Source organism: Aythya fuligula, chromosome 3 (assembly GCF_009819795.1).
Source record: "Aythya fuligula isolate bAytFul2 chromosome 3, bAytFul2.pri, whole genome shotgun sequence".
Lineage (NCBI taxonomy): Eukaryota > Metazoa > Chordata > Aves > Anseriformes > Anatidae > Aythya > Aythya fuligula.
In genome coordinates, this window is record NC_045561.1 from 11,090,454 (window position 1) to 11,113,952 (window position 23,499).

At 51.7% G+C, this 23,499-nt stretch overlaps 2 protein-coding genes across 13 annotated transcripts in view; both read right to left on the reverse strand.

Annotated features, from left to right (window-relative positions):
* Positions 1-1,114: 1,114 nt before the first annotated feature.
* OTX1 (orthodenticle homeobox 1) lies at positions 1,115-3,294 on the reverse strand. 2 transcript variants are annotated; one of them, XM_032185459.1, is made up of 3 exons: positions 3,198-3,294; positions 2,597-2,748; positions 1,115-1,867 (listed from the first exon to the last, which is right to left on the reverse strand). In XM_032185459.1, the coding sequence occupies exons 1-3, from the start codon at positions 3,292-3,294 to the stop codon at positions 1,115-1,117; spliced, it is 1,002 nt and encodes a 333-aa protein (XP_032041350.1). The 2 variants fall into 2 exon arrangements, with proteins under 2 accessions (XP_032041350.1, XP_032041349.1); XM_032185458.1 differs by having other exon boundaries at positions 2,597-2,789; positions 3,194-3,294.
* A 3,445-nt stretch (positions 3,295-6,739) lies between these two features.
* The window catches only part of EHBP1 (EH domain binding protein 1), a 208,902-nt gene continuing 192,142 nt past the window's right edge, over positions 6,740-23,499 (reverse strand). For all 11 annotated transcript variants that reach the window (XM_032183615.1, XM_032183614.1, XM_032183617.1 and 8 more), the window contains 4 exons: positions 13,541-13,640; positions 12,306-12,379; positions 7,003-7,117; positions 6,740-6,893 (listed from right to left, as the gene is read on the reverse strand). In XM_032183615.1, the coding sequence (XP_032039506.1) occupies positions 6,803-6,893; positions 7,003-7,117; positions 12,306-12,379; positions 13,541-13,640 (380 nt within the window). In that variant the 3' untranslated portion in view covers positions 6,740-6,802. The remainder of the gene's footprint in view (positions 6,894-7,002; positions 7,118-12,305; positions 12,380-13,540; positions 13,641-23,499) is intronic.

A 23,499-nucleotide genomic window follows, 5' to 3' on the forward strand; every position in this document is an offset into this window, starting at 1 on the left:
GGGGAGGAAGGACGGGGCAGCAGCGGCTGCCTTGCGCTGGGCTTTGTTTGGGGACACGGGGGGGTCCCAAAACCAGACAGGGACGTGGGTGGGGGGGACATTAAAGGCTCAGGACCCCCCACCCCGTGCCCATGGGGCGAGCTGCCAGGGGGCAAACAAAAACCCAACCCCTCCCGACACACGGCCCCGACGCAGAGCTGCTGCCCCCCCCCCCCCCCAAACACCACAACCACAGCAATCAAAACCCAAAGCCGTTTTGTCTTTTTTTTTTTTTCCTCCAGTTTTCCTTTTTATTATTTTTTTAAATTTTTTCAAAAAGTTTGTCTTTTTTTGGTCTGCGGGTCGCGGATCAGCCGAGCAGCCCTTCCCACCCCCCTCCTCTTCCTCCTCCTCCTCTTCCTCCCCTGTGCCCCCCCGGCTGCTGCCCCCCGCCCCGGGACGAGGCTGGACCCCGGCCCCGCGCGGACAGACGGACGGACGGACAGAGGACGCGGCCCCCCTGCTGCCCGGGGATGGGGTAGGGGCCAGAATCACCTTTTTTTTTTTGGGGGGGGGTAGGGGGCAGGGGCGAAAAAAATTAAAAAATAAAAATAAAATTTAATAATAATAAAAAAAAAATAGCTTAAAGTTTCGTTTTTTCGTGTTAGGCTCGTGGTAAGACGCCAACCCGAGAGCGCCAACTAAAAACGAGGACGGTCCCTGCAACGGAGCCGAGTATCTACAGCGAGCCCGGCGCGCCCGGGGCGAGGGACCCCGCACGGGGGGCACCGAGGGACCCCCAGCCAGGGGGCAGGAGCCAGCCCGGGCCCCGGGGAGGCGGCAGGCGTTGAGTTTCTATTCTTTTTTTTTTTTTTCTTCCGCCTTTTTTTTTTTTTTGTAATTTTTAGTTATTTTTGTTAAAAGTCCTCTTCTTCTTCTTCTTCTGTTCCGTTTAAAAAAATAATAATTATAATAAACCCGCCGGAGGGGCGCGGGAAGCAAATAAATATCAGTCAGGAGAGACGGGGGGGCCCCTCGGCACCGCGGGGCTCGCCGAGAGGGGGGAAAAGGACGAGACGGAGCCGCGGCCCCGCGGGACGCCCGGGGCCAGGGGTCCAAGGCGGGGGGCGACCCCTCACAAGACCTGGAAGCGCCAGGACGCCTGGTCCTTGTAGTCGAGGCAGTCGGGGGAGTTGAAGTTGAGCTTCCAGGAGGCGGCGGCGGCGGGCTCCTTGTAGTCCAGGCAGTCGGAGGAGTTGAAGGGCAGCGCGGTGCCGCCGTAGCCCTGGTGGTGGTGGTGGTGGTGGTGATGGTGGTGGCCCGAGCTCTGGCTCAGCGGGTGGTGGTGGTGGTGGCCCGGCACCGAGGAGGGCCCCATGGGGCTGAGCTGGTGGGGGTGGTGGTGGGAGTGCATGGGGGCCAGGTAGGAGCTGCAATCCACACCCCCGAAATAGGACGAGGAGGGCGGCGCGGGGTAGCCCTGCCCGTACCCCCCGCCTTGGCCGTAGGACACCGGGTAGCTGGCGGAGGCGGCGGGGCCGGCGCGTTGCATGCAGGAGGCGCCGGCCGGCGGCAGGGGCTCGGGCACCGTCACCCCCGCCGGGGCAGCGCCGGGAGAGATGGAGGCCGGGCTCCAGATGGACGAGGCCGGGGTGCTGAGGGAGGCCGGGGCGCCGCCGGCCGCCGCTGCCGCCGAGGAGGCCGAGCTGGAGGAGGAGGAGGAGGCCGAGGAGCTGGAGGCGGCCGCCGGCGGCGTGAACTGCCCGCTGCTCTCCGAGCCCGAGCTCTCGCGGGCCGGGGACGACTTCTTCTTGGCCGGGCGGCTCTTGGCCCCGCCGCCGCTCTGCTGCTGCTGCCGGCACTTGGCGCGGCGGTTCTTGAACCAGACCTGGAGGGGAAACGGGGGGGCTGTGAGCAGTGGGGCGAGGAGGGGACAAGCGGGGGGACCTCCGGTGCCCTTGCTCGTCCCCCGTCCCCTCTTCACCCTGAGCATACCCAGCCCTGCAGCCGACCTCACTCTGAGCACCCGCACCCTGCCACTACACCGCACAGCCCCATGCCCCAAAAATCACTCTGTGCGCACCCCAACAGGTGTCTGGTCACCCCATGTAACCCCCCAAAAAATGAGGCCAACAGCAGGTGGCCGGGAACGGGGCGTCCTGCCTGGCGCTTCCCGCAAAGTTCACAGGGTGTGCGCCCGAGTTTCTCTTGCAAGTTCATAAGCCCGGCTTGTGCCCCTCAGCCAAAAGACCTCCGTCCCCCCACACCTGGGGCAGGGGGAAGGATCCTGCCCACACATCCCACCCCACCGAACATCCCTCCCTGGGGAGCAGCACGCCGAGCCTGGTGGGGTGCGCCCGAGAGAGCACGCGGGCTGCTAACCCCAGGCAGGAGGCAGGGCGTAAATTAAATTCATGATTTAAAATATATAGAAATAAGGTAAATAAGGTGAATATTTGTATATTTTAAAGCCCCTTCCCCCGGACAGCACCACGGCAGGACAGCCAAGCAGCCAGGAGCCCACACGCGACCCGAGGCAGCGGCGCCGAGCGCAGCGGTGAGCTCAGGGCCGGCCGATCCGGGGCGCCCCCCGCAGCCCCCCTCTCCCCGCGGGTACCTGGACTCGAGACTCGGGCAGGTTGATCTTGAGGGCGACCTCCTCCCGCATGAAGATGTCGGGGTAGCGGGTCTTGGCGAAAAGCGCCTCCAGCACGTCCAGCTGCGAGCGGGTGAAGGTGGTGCGCTCCCGCCGCTGCTTCCGCGGGGTGGCTGGGGGCAAGCACCGCCACGACCCGGTCAGCGCCGACCCCCTGCGTGCACCGGACCCCCCGTGCACGCCAGGAGCCCCAACCCGCCCAGGAAGGGGCCTGGGAATCGCCCCCCAGTTCTGTCCCACCACCACCCCACAACACAGCTCCCAGCCCCGGGAGCGCTGCCCGATGGGGCCGGATCCCGTCCCGCTGCGGGCAGGGCGAGCGGCGAAACGCTGGGGAAGGGTCGGGCTCAGCCCCGGCGGGGGGCACGGGGAGATTTCGTTGTGGGGAAATAAAATTATTGTTAGTAGTCATAGCTCTTATTTTTTTTTTTTTTTAAAGGACTGATTAAAATTAAAAATCCCCACTGGAGCAAACGAAATCTTGGGGACGGGGTGGGAGGAAGGCGGCTGCCGAAGGTGCCGCCAGCCTGGGGTGCGCGGAGGGGGCTCGGGGGGGACTCACCCGGGTACCCCACGGAGGGGTGCAGCAGGTCCATGGCCGGGCCCGTCAGCCCCAGCCCGTTCATGCCGTAGGGGGGCTGTTTGAGGTAAGACATCATGCTAAAAGCCGGGCGGGTTCCCTCCAACGTCCCGCGGGGAGAAAAAAAGAATGTAAAAACGGGAATCAAAAGAGCAAAAATTAAAAAAAAAAAAAAAAAAAAAAAAAGACGAGGAAAAAAAAAATAATAAAACACAACAAAAAATAAAAAACCGCAAACGAATGCGTGGAGTCGGGGGGGGATTAAAAAAGCCCCAAAAATGACCAAACGAAAAAACACTCGGGCGAGGAGGAGACGGGCGCTGAGCGCCGCCGAGGCCGGGGCGGGCGCCGGCTCCGTCCCTGGGTCCCGGCCGGTCCCGTGCGGGTCCCCGCGGGGTGCCCGGGCTGGGGGGCTCCGGGCTGGGTCCCCCCGGGCCGGGGGTCGCCGCTCGCAGGCTGGGGGCTGCAGGGGGGGGTCCCGGCGGCGCCGGGCGAGGCCGCAGCTCCTGGGGAGAGAGCAGAGAGCGGCGTCAGGGGCCGCGCAGCCCGGCTCGGGGCTCCTCGGGATGGGGAGAGATAAAGCAATTATTTAGCGGGGTAATTGGATTAGGAACCCGAAGGAGGGAGCGGAGGAGGGAAGGATAATTAAGTGAAAAGCGAGCGGCCGGGGACGTTTTAATTGGAAGCGGCCGAGAGTTGGGAAAAGAAGGGAGGGAAAAGGGGAGAGGGGAGCGGGAGCCCGGGCGGGCGGCGGGGAGGGAGGGGGGGGCCGGGGGGGGCCGGGCCGGGGTCTCCCCGCGGAGCCCCGGGGGGGGCGGCAGAGGCCGGGACCCCCCGGGCCGCAGGTGGGGCCGGCGCCGGGCGAAGGCGAGGAGCCGGGACGGGGCTGGGGGGAATTAAAGCGGGGCCGCCCCCCCCGGCACCCCCCGCCCCCCGACGGCTCCGGGGCCGCGGCCGCGGAGGGGCCGTCGGGGGCTGCGCGCAGGGCGGGGAGGAAGAGGAGGAGGAGGAGGAGGGGGGGGGGAGGAAGGAGAGGGGGGGTCACCGCGGGGGGGGGGAGGTCGAGTGGGGTGGGGGGGGGGGAGAGGCGGGTTTGGGGGGGCGATGCCCGGGGCCTCGCAGCCCCCGGCCGGCTCGGGGGGCCGCGGCGCCCCGCGTTACCTGGCGGCCGGGCCGCGCTGTCGGGGCGCCGGAGCCGCGGCCCTGCGGAGGATGCAGCCCCTGCCCGCCGCCCTAGCCTTGTATGTGCGCGCAAAGCGAGTGCGTAACCAGCCCGGCGCCAATCCCCGGCCGCTCCCCGCCTGACTGACAGCAGCCCGGGCAATGGCAGAGCAGGGCGACGGCCCCCCCCGCCCCCCCAAATCAGCCCCCCCCCCCCCCCCCCCCCCCCCCCCCAACCTTCCCAGCTCCGCGCTCCCCCGCGCACCCGCACCGCGCCCCGGCCCCTGCCCCCGGGCAGCGCCGGGCTCTGCGCGCCCCTTCCGCACCTTTCCCCCCCCCCTTTCTCACCTTCCTCCCCCCTCCCTCACCTTCCTCCCCCCTTCCTCCTCCTCCTCCCGTCCCTCCGAGCCCCCCCCGGGCCGCCCGCGGAAAGTTTTCGCCCCCCGCAGCGCCTGGCACCGGGGGAAGGAGGCGCGGGGGGGGGGACCCGCGGGGATCCCAAACTTTTTGGGTTTCGAAGGCAAAAAGCCAGCCCAGAGCCGCGGCACCGCCGAGCCGCCGCTCCTCCGGGCGGGACGGGGCCGGCGGGGAGCGAGGGGGGAGTCGGGGGGGGATGGTTTGGGTTTTTTTCTTTTGGGGGGGGGGGTCCCCAAACGCAGCCCCGCTCGCTGCGGGGGAGCCGCTGATGCGCAAAGGCGCTGACCGCCGGCCACGGACAAGTCGCGCTCCTCCTGCTGCTCCCACCCCCGGTTTTCTTTTTTTCTTTTTTTAAAATTATTTTTATTTTTTCCTTTTTTTTTTTTTTTTTCTCGCGTCCTTTTTATTTTTATTTTTTTAATTTTTTCCTTTTCCCGGGCCGAGCCCTTGAAGGCTCATTGAAGGGGTCGGAGGGGGGGGGGTCCGGGCAGGTTCCTCCGAGCCCCGCTCGCCCCCCGAAGGCACCGGCACCTCGCCCCGCAACAAAGGCGCCGCGGCCCATTCACAGAAAGAAAAGGCAGGAGGAGGAGGAGGAGGAGGAGGAGGAGAGGAGGAGGAAGGCCCGGGGGGGGGGGCACTGCCCCCCTCTCCCACCCCCCGGCCCCGTTTTGCCCCGCTCCCGCCGGGGCCGTTCCCAGTCCCGGCCCGGCCGCGCTCCCCTCGCCGCCCCTTCCCCACCCCTGGCCCCGCCGCCGCCCCCGGCCTGGGGGGGTCCCCGCGCCCCCCCCCCGGCTCCCCCCGGCCCCCCAAATCCGTCCCGGAGCCCCCCGGAGCCCCCTCCCGCCGCGCCCAGGTGAGCCGGGGAAGGGCAGGGGCCGAGGGGGGGCAGCGCGGGGAGGGAGGGGAGGGAACGGGATGGGGGGGTCCTGAGCCGCCCCCCCCCCAGCTTTGGGGCCGCGTTTTTGGGGAGGGCCCCGCGGCCCCGGCCCGCTCCGCGCATCCTCCGCGGCTTGGCAGCCCCGGCTCCTTCCCACTTTTTTTTTTTTAATTTATTTTATTTTCATCATTTTTTATTTTTTACTTTTTTTTTGTGGTGGGAGCGGGCTGCACCCTGCACCGGGGGGCTCCCCCCTTCCTCCTTCCCCCCACCACCCCCCCCCTCCCCAAATAAAGGGCCGCAGCGTCCCGGCCGCGCACCGACCCCAGCGGGACCTTCCCCGCCGGGAGCAGCCCGGAAACTTTTTTTGGGTTTTTTATTCCTTTTATTGATTTTATTTTTCCCGGTGCCCCCCCTCCCGTCCCCGTCCCCGTCCCCGCAGGTAAGGAAGGAGGCGAGCGGCGGTCACGGTAAGAAAGATTCGGCTTTTATTGCAAACTGTGTCACGGCTCGGGGCTGTAATAAATAACCGGGGCGAGCTCCTCCGAGGGACGCGGGACACGCGTGGGGGCACACGCGGGGGCAGGGGGGGGCCGGGGTTTTATCGCCCGGGCGCAATAAATAAAAACGGGGCTGGGGGGGGGAACGGGACGGGACGGGACACGGCGGGACACGGGGGCGATGGCACCGGGGGGGCCCGGCCCCGGCGGCGGAGGATGCTGATGGTGGTGGCCGTTCCCCCCCTCCCGCCCCCCTCCCTCTCTCTCTAAGCCGAGGACGACAAAAAGCCGCGTTCAGCGGGGCCCCCCCGGGGATGGGAACCCAAAAAAAAAAAAAAACAAAAAAAAAGAAAAAAAAAAAAAAAGGGAGAAGGGAAGAAAAAAAACCAAACCCACCCGAAACCCCACAACGGGACGGGGCCCGGCGCAGCCTAGCTCTGGCCTAAGAAAACGGCAAGAAAGAGGAAGAAAAGTTTACAATTTCGTTTTCCAAACCTTTTTTTTTTTTTTTTTTTTTTTTGTGTGTCCATCCCTCCTCCCTCCCACCTCCCCCCCCCCAACCCCCCCCCTTTCCCCATAGCCGGCATTTTGAAGCCGTCTGAAAAAGCCGCGCTGCGCCGCGGGCGGGCCGCTCACTGGAGGAGGCATTTCTCTTCCTTCTTGGCCATCTTGCCTTTGTTTTGCTCCAGGGTCCTCTCCAAATGCTCGTCCTCTTCCTCGGCCCTGCGGAGAGAGGCGGCGGGAGGGAGGAGGAGGAGGAGGAGGGTGGGGGGAGGAAGGCGCCCCCCCCCCCCCCCCCCCCCCCCCGTCACCTCCCCGTCCCCGCACTCACTGCTTCTCCTGGGCGTCCAGGTCCCGCACCAGCGCGTCCCGTTTGTTAACGAGAAGAACGAGTTCGTCCAGCAGCAGCTGCTCTCGCCTCTTCTGCGCCTCGGTCTTTTGCCAGTCTGAGGACAGGGACGACAAAAAAAAAAAAAAAAAAAGAAATAGGAAAAAAAAGAGAAACAAACCACCGAAGGCAGCGGTGAGCAGCCCGCTGCGCAGGGTCCCCCCCCCGGTCCCCCTCCGTGCGCACCTGCTGGGGCAGCGCCGGGCACGGAGTCGGTGGGCAGCCCCCGGCTGCTTCCCCTTTATTTATATTTGACTTTTTTCTTTTTTTCCCCAATTCGTTTGGTTTCTAACCACCCCCTCCCCACCTCCCGGCGCCGGCCGGGGCCGCGTTTTCCCCGCTAATTCCCGGGGCGCCCTCGGGGGGAGGCAGCCGCTGCTCGCCGGCCCTTTGGGGGACCCCAAAACCGAGGGGACCCCTCGGGGACAGCCCCGGGGCTTCTCCCCCAGCCCGGCCCGGCTCGGCTCGGCCCCGGGGGCTCGGGCCGTGCGCTGTCAGTCACTCCGCAGCCATCCCCGCCTCCCTCATTACGGAGGTAAACAATGAGAGAGGGAGCAGGAGATGCCGAGGGAGATAGCAGGGCGAGCGAGGAGGGAGAGAGGGCACCGGCTCCGAAATTAAGAGAGGGGAAAAAAAAAAGGGGAAAAAGAAAAAAAAAAAAAAAAAGGAAAAAGGAGCAGCCGCAGCATCGCGCCCCGCTCGGCCGCCCCCGGGGGTGCCCGCGGCACCACCCGGCCTCGCCTCCACCACCGAAAAATAACAAAAAAAAATACCAAAAAACCCCGCGGGGCACGGACACGACTTTTTTTTTTTTTTCTTTTTCTTTTTTTTTTAACCCCGGCCCGACTTTTGGGTTAAGTTTCCCCCGTTTCCGTCGAGGAGCTAGAGGAGGCGATTTTGAGCGCTTTCGGTTAGTCGCAAAACTCTGCTTTTTGGAGCCGCTCCCTTTCTTTTTTCTTTTCCTTTTTTTATTTTTTTTTTTGGCCTCCCCTCGGCTCCCCACTTTCCTCGGCAGTTTCAGCTCTCAGGAGATCAGATGCCGGGCGAGACGTTTCGCTGCTCAGCCCCTCGCTGCTGATTTTCCTGCTATTTTCCCTCCCCAAAAAAGAGGCACTTTTTGTTGGCCAGCCCCGTGGGCTCAACACCACCGCACTCCACGGGACAAAACTGCTTCTGGTTTCTTTTTTTTTTTTTTTTTTTTTTTTCCCTTTGCTTTCTGCACCCGTTGGTTCCTAGCGGCTGAAATACACCCCGGCAGCAGGAATATGCACCCGGGGCTTCACTCGGTGTCCTGGAAAAGGAGCCGGACGCCCTCCTCTCGGCCAGAAAGTCACCTGGCAGTGGGGCAGGAGGGGAGCAAAGTGTTGGAGCAGGAGCTCGCAGGCGAGCTCGGTGCGTCCAACAAGGCGGCGTTTTGGTTTTGGGGCAGCATCCCTGCGTGCAAAATCCCCCGAGTCCGACTCCTACCTGTTGTGCCTGCCGAGCCCGGGTCGCCCACGCCGCCGGTCCCGCACGGCCACGGCGAGGCACAAACCCCGGCTAACCTGCAGCTCTCCCAGTCGGACTGGTGGAAAAGCCACGCTCCGGACAAAAACGGAATCAGGGCTCCGAGGAGGGCTGCGAGCTCAAAGTATCAGAAGCCCCGAGCCCCCGCGCCGTGCGCTTTGAGATGGCGGAGTTTGTTAAATTCACGTTGAAAGCAGAAATGTTTTCAATTATTCATCTTAGTTGACTTCATATTGTCTTTTTTTTTTTATTATTATTATTTTTTTTTCCTCCCACTGCTTAAACTGATAATTACTCGGAGCAAACGGCCGGCCGGTTCCCATAGAAATGCTTTCATAGAAATGGTCGAAAGTTCTCGTAGTGAAACCTTCAGCCCCGCCACTCTAATAAATAAGCCCGGCACTTTGATGAAAATTAACACTAGTTTTGTAAAGAGCACATTGGGGGATTGCAGTCAAGTCTTATCTTTAGTTCCAGTCAACTAGCAATCCTGAAAGAGTTTGCATCATCATCAGAGCAGGCCATTTGATAGGATTCTGCTGCTGAACCTAATCAATCTATGGAATACTGTGGCTGTGCGGTGTAACAAAGCTAAAATAGATTTACAAATGGGGTTTTAGAGGATAAGCTCCTCCACAGGATTACATATTGATTTTAAATATAAAAAGCTTATCATATAAACCATAACTACAAAAATAGTGAACCTATGCATAAATCCTTTTAGAAGAGCACCCACTTCAAACTATAAGCCAAGAATAAATCAAGATGTACAAAATCCTAAAGAAGATCCATTTCTTGGGCAGAAAATGAACACGCCACCCCAAGGTGTGCAAAAATGAACTTATCTTTTCTAAGGAGGCATTAAATCTCGAATTAAAAAAAAAAAAAGAAAAAAAAAAAAAAAGAAAGAAAGAAAAGGAGGGGAGGAGGGGAGGGAAGGAGCCAGAGGAAAGGTGGCTGCAAGCGAGGCACCGCTCGGCCACCGCGGGCCTGGGAGAGCCGTGCCCGCGGCAGCCCACTGGCCTTTGGGCGGGCAGGAGGAGCACCTCGCTGCCCACACGTGACCGGGCAAACCCCGTGCCCTCTGTTTTTTGGGGCCTGGCACCCGGGCATGGAGGTCCCTCCTCGGCCGGAGCTCCTGGCTGAAGCCCCCAGCGCTCCGCGGCCCCATGAAGGCAGCGCTCCGCTCGCCCTCCCTTACCTCTGTGGCCGAGCAGGAGGGGAAAAAAAAAAAAAGAAGAAAAAGAAGAAGTCCGACTCTTTATTTTTAATTTTACCCCCCCTTGGTGGCCGTCCTCAGCCTGCCGTGCCTCTATTTTAGCAGCTGGATAGGAGGACACCAGCTCCGCATCCGCGCGCCCCGGAGCTCCTGGTGCCTCCGGCCAGCGCTGCCCGCACGCCGCCGGGGCCAGCGCCGAGCCTTTATCTGCCTCCTGCCAGGCTGCTGCCTCTCTTTTTCTTCCTTCTTGTTCTTTTTTTTTCCCCCCTCCCCGTCATCGGCCAGCTAAGTAAACGGGCTGATGGATTTTTAAACAGCACAGTCACGCGTGGAAGAGTTAGAGCAATTTAGCAAAACAGTAATTATCACCTTTCAAAGGCTTTTTTTTTTTTTAGATATTATTATTTTTTAAGTTCCAGTTTGGGTTGGTGCGTTCTGCCTTACAATCCTTTCTTTTAGACAAACAAACCGACCGGTCCCGTCCTGTTATTTTATTTTCTGTCTCTCTCTCTCTCTCTTTCTTCCCTGCCCATACATTTTGGGGTTGGACTCGGTGCCGGCAAAAGTGCGATCCGTCCTTTCAACTCTTTCCCGGAGCCCAACTGCTCATTAGCAATCGGCTAAATGGCCTCTGAGCGCAGAGCCTGTGCTGCTGGGGCAGCCAATTCTTCTGCGGGGAAAGCTCATTGTAAATGGCGTGTTTGCACTTGGCGCTTCCAAAAAAGTGCATCTTTGCACTCAAGCATATGTCAGACTCGGAAAGCAATACCGCGCTGACACACGCATCTCAGGCAAGGTGTCACCAGCATGTATTTTGACATTTCGCAGTCGTTTTGTTAGGAGAGTTTCTCCTTTAATAGGTTTTTAGGTAAAAGCAGAGAGCTGCTAAAACTTCTAGCGGAATAATAACCTCTTTTAAGGCTTAAAACGCTAAGCACAGACTTTGTTGCACAAATAAAACACAAAACCAAAATTCGCCAGCACCTACGTTTTCTCCCTAAGCCCCTGTTTACCATATCACCAGTAGCAAGAAAAAAAAAAAAAGGAAGAAAGAAAAGAAAAGAAAAAGGAAAAAAAAAAAAAAGACTTTCTTGGGTTTTGGCATCTCTCTGAACTTGCAAAAAAGAAATTTTAAAAAGAGAGATTTTAGTTCAAGCCAGTACGCGAATGGCACAGGCTGTTAAAGACACTCACAGGCTGCTGCTGAGACATCCCAAGACAGAAGCACGTGTAAGAGGCAATTAAGCATTTAAATTTAAGATTTAAATCCAGTATCTCTCAACTCCTCTTTGGTTTTGGAGTATTTTACGTTTTAAATATTTCATTAGAATGATTCCCAATTAATCTGGCTTGCCTCTGCTGAAAGCAATGCATGTGTTTATGACTCAAGTTTATCCACGAATACAGTGAGGGTAGTTCTTATGCAAAAATATAACCACAGATGGATAGATAGGAAAAAGCTACCTGAAACCTGCTGCTTTTTTTGCTACAAACTTATGCTTCCAGTGAAGTCTCCAAACTAATTAGAATTGATTTATTATGGATCAGGTACCTTATCAGGTGAAGAAAGAAATTACCATGGACAGTCAAAGGGTTAAGAGGTCAATACAGAATAGCAAAATCAATTTGCATTGATTAGACAAAAGGTCCATTTTACAGAGCCCAAAGGATTAACTTTTAAGCAAACATCTTTGAACTATACGACAGCATTTGTGACTGAGAGGTATAAGCAGTACAGCATTATAAAACACTTAAGATATTTAAATAAGAAAATAATGCAAGCAATGGTTTAAGCTATCTGGATGTTTATTTTTTATTATGAATCATCCCTAGGATTATTGTACAATTCACTTGAAAGCCCTATGGAAAGTTTGCAATTGTTTCATTTATCCCGTGTGTCAATCTTCCCATGAGTTTTCATTCAGGTAAGGTGACTAAACTCTGGAGAGTTGCAGAGAATGGAGAAAATAAGTGCAAAGGATTGCACTAATCCTGAGGTTGCCTCTGATGAAATGTTTACTTGGCAAACGTAGTGTTTTGCCACAAAAAAAACGACGAGACTTTTTTTTTTTTTTTTCCCCCAGTGAGATAAACTCATCGTTCATCTCCTACTAAACTTATCCAAAACGCGGTGGTGAGACTTAGCCAACACGCAGAAGTCAGGATCGCCCCTTCCCATCTCTGCCGTACGAAAAGCAGCGCAGTGCCGCAGGACAGCCAGGAGAGTGTTACTGCACCAAAACCAGCGAACCCCTTACCTCCTCATCACTTTCCTCCAAGTTTATTCCAAAGAGACCGTATTTTTTACCGTGTATCTCGGATTTCTTTTTTCCCCCAGAATAAAAATTCAGGATGGGATTGGAGACCCCGTGTACCTGTTGCGTGCTATCGGTCAGAGTTACGTAAATGCCAGCATTAATTCCCAACCAGGCTTTGGCACAGCCTGACAATTTGGCAATTTTGGGCAGCCACCTTCGGCAGCAAGCGCCTTCTTTCCCTCGACACCCAGTGCTGCTCTTACCTTCAATAGCAAGCATTGCTCTCAGCTCCCGGTTCAGCAGTTCGTAGCGCCTTTCTAGGTCATGTTCTTTTTCCCTAGGCAAGTTGCAAAAGTTCATCAATATGTTAATTACTAAATCATTAAACACTTAAAAGAACCTTTAACTTACATTGATTTTAGGACTCGTAACCGACTTTTCTCTTTAACTTTAAGCTACTCCAAACAAATGATACACAAACTTAAAACCTTGCTCAGGTGGCATATTCAGTATCAGGGCCTTTTCATTTTCTCCATCGTCGGCTTTAATTCCGTCAGTTTAACTCTATTGTACTACGGGACATAATTATTTCATATTCATCCTTGGAGCAGCTGTTGTGGAATGTCCTAAGCATAAAACATTCCCCCGGATCTAATGAACAAATTCCAGCATCAGCCTATTCACCAAGATAATATAACGCTGGAAGTATTATCCTACATACATTCTGCCCTAATGAATAATGAAAATTAGACACGGGATTAGAAAGCTTAATATTTTGAGGTAGAATCCTCCGTCAAGTTCAGACACGGCAGGAAATTTGTGAGCACGGACTCTTTCCAAGGAAGTACGCCGGCATCTACACTAGGTGGCACACTGAAAGAAACAGAATCGCTCAACTGAAGGAAGACGGAGGAGAAGCGCCGACGGCAGAGTGCCTCTGCAACCCTTCTCCCTTCCTCTCCCCTGCTAGAGAAAAAAGTTTATTCGTCCTCCCTGTACCTGCCTGGCTTCGCAGGATCGGCGGTACCATCACACCGTGACCGATGCGCTAATATCCCTTCAGCATTCAGCGCTGCTCAGCGAGGGATGCAATTTAGCCTTTCTGCGGAGCCGGTACCGGCTCTAATTTTGCACTCTCTCAGAGTAGTTTTCACGTGTCACATCTGAGGCACAATACAAATCTCTTTGCCTGTTTCTAAAATGTAATTTTATTCTACTGTAGGGCCTTTGAAAGTGTAACTACGCTTAATATTTCAGATTTTTTTTTTTTTTCACAGCTCTGGCTAATCTCGTGTGATTGCACGCTTTCCATTGTCAAGTTGGAGATATGAGAAAAACAAGTTCCTTGAGGTGCTCCACAAATCCCCCACACCACTCGTTTGCGAGGAAACATTTTGAAGTCGGACGGGGAGAAAGCAAAAAGTTTTGCATCTGTCTGCTGGGCCAATATTCCTGTAAATCAGCCTGCTGTTAACTACAGGTAACCATCCGTACTTACAGGAGAGAAAGCTGGTTCATTCGTCTTATTAAGGCGTTCTTCTTATTAACCAGCATGAACCACTCCTGCATCATAGCTTCCTCTTCTTCTGTGTTTCTTCCTGCAAGAGAAGGAATTTCATTACTTAGGTGGCATTTCACAAGTCGAGCCATGTATTTCCATTCAGTTGCTGAAGTGCCCGTCTCTAATATCACTGAACGTTACAAGGCGTGTTCTCAAATGGTAAAAATATCCCAAGACCACAATGCGAGAACTGAAGCCTAATGCTGTTAGCTCCATAAATAAAACTTTGAAAGCAGACACTCTGCGGCGTATGTTTTAGTCTTCTTTACCATGCTGACAGACCCTCCTAAACAAACACCTTTAGAAAGTACCCTATCTTAAATTTTCCTGAAAGAATGCTATTGTTGCTCTGTTCCCAACAAAAAGTCCTGCTGCTGCTGAAAGACGCCTGGACATCAGAGGCAGCCAAACACAAAAAGCAACCCTTGTGGGCAAGATCCGCTCTACCCAAGCAAAACCCAGGGCAGGCAGGATTATGCGGTGGGGATCAGTGTAGCTGCAGAGGAGATCATAATCCTGAACCCTTGGCCAAAGTGGCCCCTGCTCAACTTTGCTGAGCCTGTGGCCACTTTTCCAGAGCTGCTCCTGTCCTCGCCCACAGTCAAAGTGAGCACCCGGGGTCCAGCTGGCTAAGGAGCTCCCCGTGTGTACATGGTGGAGACTGCACCTTTGCAGTGAGCCCCCTTTCTCGTCTCTCAGGTTGAGGAGCAAAAATGGCACGGGCCTTGTTGAATTATGAAACTTACCCATTTCTTAGGGTTCAAATTAACCTGGGAAGAAACCTGGAACAGTGGCAAAGGAACACGAGCTGGGACTTCTGAGTACTTCTCCCAGCTTCCACATCGATTCATCAGGAGACAGACCGTGGGCACATCTCTGCATTTTAGCAGCTTGTGCTTAATACAAGGATAACCACCCGTACCTAGCTTGCCAGGGTGCTAAAAGTTAATTCTTTGATATTTGCAAGGCATTTCGAAATCTCTGATGCAAGGTGCTGTACAGTCAGGGAATTGCAGGATCCCTAGGATGTAGTTTCCAGCACCAGAAGCTGGAAAGACACCAGAAAAAATACTGGTTTTCTCTGAGAGAAAGCTTTCAGCTCCTGGACGGGGGCATTTGAAATGCGTGCACGTCCGTGCCTGCTGTGCACACATTCACACCCATGTGCAATGGCAGTGTGCACACACAGACCTGCACAGAGCCACCTCCAGCCAGCCTGCTTTCACCTCGTGGCCTCTCCGGGCTTGGAGCATCCCCACGAGGGAAGGAAAATGAGATTAAGGGTGAAGTGGGTCCGTTTGGAGTGGAGCTGGTGGGCCCACGTGGCTAGACCAAGGCGCACCATTTGGCACGTTCTCCTTCCAAGCAGGAGGAGCAGTGGCCAGGCTCTGCCCGAGCGATGTGGGGACGAATTTGCCCTGTAGAAACACTCTGCCCCCAAGACCTCCACTTCTGGTTTCATGCAGAAAAGATTGTGCCACACTCGCCCAGCACTTACAATCATATTCTGCAGTTCAGCACTGCCCCGAAGAGGATTAAGACCTATAGGTATAGTTTGCTGTTAAGTTGCAGATCAAAGGAATCGCTGTATTGGTCCCAACTAATGGGGTCTGCCTTTAGAAGCAGATGATAATCGATAGCATCAGGCTTTCACTGGCGTGCACCAAGTAGCTGGAATTTATTTGGGGGTGTCAAGTGGGGAGAGATTGGTACTTTATCCTCGCAAAGCGATCCCTTTATTTTGTGGCACATGAGATTGCCACATTGCAGGTGAAAACAAGTTCTCACAGCAGAACTGTATGGCCATGGTAACATTTTCATCAATTTATGGCACCAAATTTATTGTTTCTAGGGGTGGTCTGGGATCTCCAGATACAAGATGCACTCTGAATGCAAGCCCTTGCTGCATTTCATTTTGCAAAGCCTTTAAAAACAGACACACAGGGATGGGACAGAAAAGTTTTGGAGGAGCTCGCCTCATTTCTACCAGCTGAGGATCTGAACTTTCATTTCCTGACATGAAACCTCAGGGGAAGGACATAAACCTAAGATAAAAACTTTTGTTTCTTAAGATATTCCTCCTAACTAAGTTGGTTGCAATGCATAATGAGAAAAGACGAGAAAAGATGTAGGTAAAGCTCGCAGCCCTTACAGGTGCATTATTTTGGTATTTCTACGCTGCCAGCAAAGCCCACGGAATATCCTCTGACGAGGCTGTTTTAAAGCAAGTTAACAAAGTCTGTATTGTTTTACAGAATTTTTAATCTTTTCGGGTAGCTGTTTTTGTATTCACTTTGGCCCATGTGATGCCCTGACACCAGTCATGTGATAGTGGCTGCGATAGGCACAAATCCCTGGGCAGCAACAAAAGAAGAAAGAGGAAAAAGAAAAAGCTGAGAAAAAGCTTGCAATTTGGAAAAAGGCCAATTGTACCCTGGTGAAGGCCTTTTTGATCAGTGAAATGACACATGTGTGCAATATTAATAGCAGTAGATTGTGATATTTTCTTTTTTTGTTGTTGCTGTTGACCAAGAGCTTTTAAATTCTTGTGCACAGAGCTGAAACAGATTTTTCCCAGGCAAGCAAAATAAAGACGAACTGCCATACGTATAATTTTTAAATAACTGTTTTCAGCAAATCCGGTGCCATTAGCTAATTTACTCCCCCCCCCCCCAACCCCCCTTTGGTGGAAGGATGCACGCAAAACACTTTCAACAAAGGAAAACTCGGTGTTATTTCAACAGCCGCATTGCAAGCTAAACTCAAGTTTGCACTTTCTAAACCAAAATACACAAAAAAAGCCTTTCCCCCACCTCATTTCACATTTGCACCCTGTGCTGCTGCAGCGGTCGTTTTTGTTTCTGCTTTCCAAGTGTAAAACAAGGATTTCATTTTACTTGCTGCAAAGGTTTGCAAATTAAAATTGGAATAATATCTGTGTTATTCTCCGAAAAGAAAAATACTGTACAGATTATTCAAATGAAGCGAAAAACATGTTTGAGGACAAATCGATACCTGCATGCAAACCCCTTATCTGAGCCAGGACAAGAGGATGAAAATCTATAAATAGCCCACAGATCTTAAACTTAAATTTTGGTCCATAATACATGCATTACACTATTGTTTTGGATAAAAAACAACAACAACAACAACCACAAAACCCTTTTAAAGCTAGTAAGTTGGACCATTACAAATTAATCCTGACTTTAATAACTGGTTAAAGACCCCTTCAGCTTTATAAGTAACAAAAAATATTAAAGCCTGTGATCACAGCGAGCTTTTCTCATTTCTCCTCTAACCATTTGTTATTTAATCCAATACTAGTAATCCAATTTGTCCATCAGACTTTTAAAGGGCAGAATGCAACTTCCCCAGCTTAGACACTTTTCAAAGTACAATATATTTTTCAAATGAATGCTGGATGTTTCATTTTTTCCCCAACTGTTCCTAGCTCTAATGTATGAGGCAAAAAAGAACAAGATGAACATTGTTCGTACTGATTAAGTAAGAGCTCATTAAAGAGCTGTCAGTGCCGTACTTTGAATATGCATGAAGCATATAATCAGATCTAGTACCGTCACTAGAGGAGAATACGGTAAGTACAAAGGATTGATTTAATTACTTAGAGTGGGCTGTGGTGGTAAAGCAGTCTTGTTAGCGCAAAAAGAAAAGGAGGTTGTATTCTGGCACGGTTAGGGGAAAAAGGCAGTTTTAGCTTCTGCCACAATACTTAATCTCAGGATAAAGCACTTTACATTGTAGCTTAAAATGAAGACTGTCAGTTTTCGAAAAAGACCAGAATTCATCTTATCTTGTTTAACCTCACCTGGTTAACTATCTAGCAGAGCAGATTCGTTCTCTTTAACACGTAATTACGGTTACACCTTTTTATCCCATAGCTCAATAATGACTTCTGAAAGCAGTCTTCAAATAAGGCTGGTTAGCGCCACAACCATCCTCTGCACGCACAAGGCACGGTAAGAGATTTGAGAAAGGCAGAACCAGAAACTGAGGCGAAACAGTAAGTACACACGTCCTTATGTAAACAGACAATACAGCCTTTGATGTTGTGCTTTATTACTAGATATGTTCTGAGGCGAATTCTGGCAAGGTTTCTCTAATTTAGTTTTTGTCTTTTTTCTTCCTCCGCTCTTCCTTTTTTTAATTTTTTATTTTTTTGTTTTTGTTTTAAATCAATACACTCTGGTTTTATTCTTCCTCTAGGAATCCAGGGGAATTCTCTCACATCAACTCTCAGTGCCATTTTCTAATTTCATTGTCTGGCTTGAGTGGTGAAGGATGCGTGCTCTATTCTTCCCTTCACTTGACATCTACCAGAACCCTCCTCGGCGATTAGGAGCGAGCCCAACACCAAGCCCACACTAGCCCAGGACACTAAATTCTGCCCTCGGATCCAAGAAACTCCCACTGGCTTCAGAAGTGCGGATCCACGCTGCAACAGCTCCTGCGCAGGCTTCAAGCACGGCTGCAGCACGCAGTTTGGTGATTTTGTCCTAGGAAGCCCAAATTTTAATAATAGCCAAACAACCAACAGCCTCCCCTCCCCAACTTTGTTTTCTCCTGGGGTTAATCACACGTATTCAAATCGTATTTTCGTGACTGTGATTCAGTTACAACTTGAGCCAATTTTCATCTTCAGTGCTCAAGAATTACAAGCATGTTTGTATGTTACCAGGTGTTTTTTTTTTTTTTGAGAACAATACGAGGGACTAGCTTATTTTAGTGCTGCACAGTTTCCAGGCAGCCTTTATAAAATACCTTTCCCTTTGCTTTCTCCAGGCTTTACAGATGGATTTCTGTTTGAACTGTAAGCTAATTATTTGTTAAATATTTAAATAACGAGCGTTTGGACAAATGGCTGTCCCGAACTAATTTGAAAGAGCAGGTTTTTTCTTTTTTTGTTTTCCTTTCCTGCTGAAAATACTTCCCAACACACCCCTTGTGATCAGCCAGCTATCAGTACGTGTATGTGCCATTAGATCCATTATTTTTAAGCCTTTCGGGCAGCTAGTCATTAGATAAACCAAATATGGATTAACATAGCAAAACTGTACATCGCTAAGAAAACAGAGAATAAAGTGCTACAAAACACTGTGAATACCACTTAAAAGGAAGAAAAAGCAGCAACATGCAGGGACAAGATTAGTTTACAGTGTAAATGGATGAACACAGTAACTCCTCTACACTTTATACCATCGTAAATCTGTCAAGATAAGCCAATAGATTCATATTTTAAAAAAATCCTTAAATGTAAATGTATTTAGCTGTTGTGCAAAAATGAATTACAACCTGCAGAAGATAAATAATAAAGGCTTTCTATCAGCATCCCAAAGCAGCCCATTCAATCTGGCAAGAAATAACAGGTTTACAGAAATCACTTTGCATGCTGTCTCGAGCAGTAATTGTTTTTAAATTTTATTTGCACTGCGCATAGTGTGTGCCATGGTGTCACGGTTAAACACTGACAACTCCCCATCTCCCCATTTACCTCGACAGAACTACATGAAAAACAACCTACTTAAGACAGAGCCCATTCTTCCCCCATTTGCTGGTGTTTACACACAGTTTTAAAACAGAATAGAAGAAGCTTTCTTCACTCAACACACTTGGGTGAAGAGGCCAGCAGGAGAATGCCAGCCCATGCGAGCTGGAGCGGGGCGAATAATGACAAAAACTGGCCAGCTTCGCTAGGGCCGTGCTATTTGGTGTTTAACAGGGGCAAGATGGCCACCGGGAGCCGTCCAAACGCTGGCGAATTCCACAAATTTAACGGGAAGCCCTTTTGAAAACCTACACCCCCGTGTTTGTTTGCCTGCTAGGAAAAAAAAAAAATAAAATAAAGTTGCGTTCATCCAATCATGGGGACGCGTTTTTACGAGTTTCTGTATTAGGAGCAACCGGACAGATTGGCTTGTTTACCTGAAGGAGAACATGAATAGCAAATAAAGGAATAGTCAGAGGATGTGCCTCATCTTGTCTCCTAAGAACCCGGGGAAATGCACTGAAATTGAAGGTGGTGTGTTTAAAACCGATAAAAAGAACTGCCTTCCCTCAAAGCCTCGTCGTTTACCAGTAGGACTCGTTGCCACAAGGCGATGTTGAAACTAAGAGCTCAGCAAGAATTAAAACCGGGTTGAACGGTGACTACGGGGAGGCCAAGCCGTAGCAAGAAATATCCCAATAAACAAACAAAAAGCAAAAGAGATAGGAGTTGGATCTGCCTGCTTTAGGACATGAGGGAACCTTTCATTTTTAGAGGTTGAATGAAATGATCCCTGGAGATGGGTTAGCCTGTAGCTGGCCCCTGCAGAGTTTCTTTCCCCTGGCAGGGTTCAAGCTGAACCCGTCCCTCTACGAGACAATATTCCTGAGCAGGTCACGGGGCTGATCCACCGTGGCAATTACAGCTTTACAAAAAGGAAGCTTGGGCAGGGAAGAGAAGCAACACCGTGTGTTGTAGCTGACCAACATCCTGTCGCTAGCAAAGGCTGGTGGAGGGTCTCGAACCCTTCAAAGTCAACAGCAGACTTTCCACTGCTTTTAACAGTCTGCTCCTCTCACCCACTGTGAACAGTTTGTGCCCAGATGAGCTTTCATTTTGAAAGCAAGTTACTGAATTTAATAAACACTTAAAGAGAAAGCCCATGTTCACAGCTGATATTCCTCAGAAAGATGAGTTACACCAGACCTCCTCCAAAACACATCCAACTCAATTGCAAGTCACGGTGAGGATCTGGACATGACTTGCCATTCACAGCTCTTCCCTTTGGGTGAAACTGAGGCATCCCAAAAGAGACCTCTCTGTTCTCTTCTTTAAGAGGACAATCTTTGGTGGAAAACCTCAGAATTTGGGGTAAAACAACTCTTCAAAGCTCCAAGTGTCAAAACAGAGCCTGCAGTAAGCACCCCACAGCACGAACCTGCTCGACCTTGAGCTCCATGCCTCCCATTTCAGAATTACCATGCCCAGCTTTCTTCCAGAATACTTATTCCTTTCACTGAACAGGGACCTCCTTCGTTATTATAAACCACTGAAAATGAACGAGAATAGCCACCGAGAGACAGGCAGGATGGAAGCCCTCTATATATGACACTGCAGGAGTGCTAGCTATCAGAGGAAGCCCTAGAATGATTTTCCTAGTCTGAGCTGGATGGGAAAATGCCTAAGGAACATTAGAAAGGCAAATTCATGGCCACTAACTTGCTGTCTGAGAGCAGTTGAGAAGGAGACATTGATGTCCACACAATGAAGTCTCATAAAGGTAGGTGCCGACTGCCAAGAATCTGCCAGGCAGAATTGCACTGCGGTGCATTGTCCGCCTGTTTCAGCCCCGAAAATACTGTAACCCTAACGGAACAGAGCCTCGACCGAGGGAATTCCTTTATCGCAAGAACACATCAAATTAGCTTAATATCAAGCAGGAAACTTGTAATTTCTTTGGCTTCTGAGACACAATAAATCAGAGAGCCTATTTAAAACTTGGAGAGCTGTGTAAACAGGAGGTCAGGGCTCTGACCACATCGCAGCGCAGACAAGGATTTATTCTACCTGCAGTGGGACTGACTCACAGAAAGACAAACATTTGTGGCCCGCCGTCTTGGCAACCCAGAATTATCACAGGATCAAAACTTCCACGAAAGATGAGCTGCCTGAAAGACTGCTGATTTTTTTTTTCTACACAACAAGTCAACAGAGCGGCCACTAGAAAATAACAGAAAATCAACAGAAACAGAACGCCTAGGCTTGATCAAAATGAGTGCATTTTAAACGTGGGGCTATCAACCAAGACCAAGAAAATGTATAGCTTGTGGCCCAAAATTCAGGCAGCAAAAGGTGGGATTCAAGTGAAAAATCTGGAGAGACTCCTGTAAGAAAGCAGCGGTTCCTTCCTGAGGACAGTGCCTGCAGGGACCCTAGCACCGGGCAGAACCAACATGTGTCCTTCATCACGCTCTGCAATTTCTGTATTCCCAAATTTTCTCCTGTAGCACAACTTCAGAAGAAGCATGGCTTGGGAAAAGCATACATCAGACCCTTGCTTGCAGCACAGGAAACATGCACTGTTAACTGGGACACTCGAACCTTTGAAGCGATGGAAAAAAACAATAGTTCACACTTGGAAATTCACCAAGAGCAGGATGATGGTCTGGCAGACAAACTATTTTGCTTGCAGGTCAAAAAGTAGAGTTGGATGCTTTGTTGTAAGTGACAGTAATTACTCCACGGCTTGTGACTACTCCTTAGACCAGTTCACACCCCAGTTGCCGGTTCACATGGTGAATGATGGCTGGTTACAATCCTGAGGTGAGAAGGAAGCTAACCTTAAAGTCTTTGGACTGTGCTCTACTGTTACGTTATCCCATTTCCACCAAATGTTGCCTTGCTTCCTTCAGGATATATTCTCCTGGGGCTGGGAAGGGGTGGTGGACAGCAAAAAAAAAATCACTTCTTTACTGGACAGGGCTGACTTTAACCCAAACAACTGTCTGAAGGGAGATAACAGCTAGGATTGAATGAGACCTTCTACTGATGGTAATGAAGATGCCTTGTCTTACTGGGAGTTGGCAGGTTTGTACCTCTGGGACCCAGAGCTTCCCGGTGCTAACTGGGCAAGTTCAGCTAGGCCAAGGTGTCCTGGGGCTCCATGGTTTCCCGTGTTGACAGAAAAAGTGATTTTGGTGGTAAAATGGAGAAACCCAAGTAGAAATAACAGGGCTTTCTGTAGACTGCAGTGGCCCCGTGGGCTGGAAGCCCCGGGGTGACCAAAGTGCCTTTCTCCTCGCCATTCTCTTTACAAGCAGGCGCTGGTTGCAGAGAAAGCTAACTTCCAGGCATAAAGCCAAAGCCTATGCCGACCACATGAAAGACCATTTATACTGCAATACCACAAAGAAAGATGGAAATCAGTTAAAAGAAGCAAGTGTCTGTTGGGTCTTGCAAGACTTTTGGAAGGCTTGCAAGTCTATTCATAGCGCCTAGGGCTCTCCCAGAGTAGCCTCCTGCTATGCGGGCAGCACTGCGTTCAGGCTCTCTTCTTCAAGCTGGCTTCAAGCACTTTATTGACAGGTTCTTTCAAGGCAACGATGAGGCTACAGCCAGGGAAGTGCACGGAGAGGAGGCTGACCTCTCGTTCAGTCCTTAGGCAGCCAACGGCAACTCGGTGTTGCTTTGAGGAAAAAAAAAAAAATAACCACGGTCATCGTCGCTGCTGAGCTTCTTTACAATTTAATGAACTTGGCCTGGGAAAGCTGAATGTGTACACTGCCCGCCTCTGGTCTTGGAAAGGTCTCTTCCTGGGAAGTTCTGCCTACAAACGCACGGATCTGAGACGGAAGAGATGAGGTGAATGAGAGGGTCAGAACCACATACTCCGGGGTTTGGCATGGTGTGATTGTTCAGTGGGAGCTCCTCAGCGGTAGAAATGCCGGGCATTTGGAAAGGTACGGCTGGCTGATCTTCCTTTGTAGCGAAGGCAAGCCAAGACTGCTTCACAGGAACTGCTGAGAGGAGGAGTTAAGACTGGAGAGGAACAAATTGGCCAGCAAGAGACTTTGTGGAGGCAGCACGACAGAAGGGAAACTGAAGAAAGGCTGACAAGCCTCAAGAACGCAACAAGTTCTCAATTGCTCATAAAATCCCAGCAACTACAAACACACTGCTTGTGCAGGAACGAGCGTACGAAAGGGGCAGATCTGGGAAACTCATGTCTGAAAAACATCTTACTAGCGTGCCAGTTTATTTGCCTTAACAAATTCTAATGAATGGCCTTGCACTGCTTGAGATCAGTGCTAGCAGGCGTTTCTTCACAGCTCTGTAGGCTTCAGCGTGATTCAAGGTGGTCAAGTCACACTTGGACTCAACATGGAGCACATTG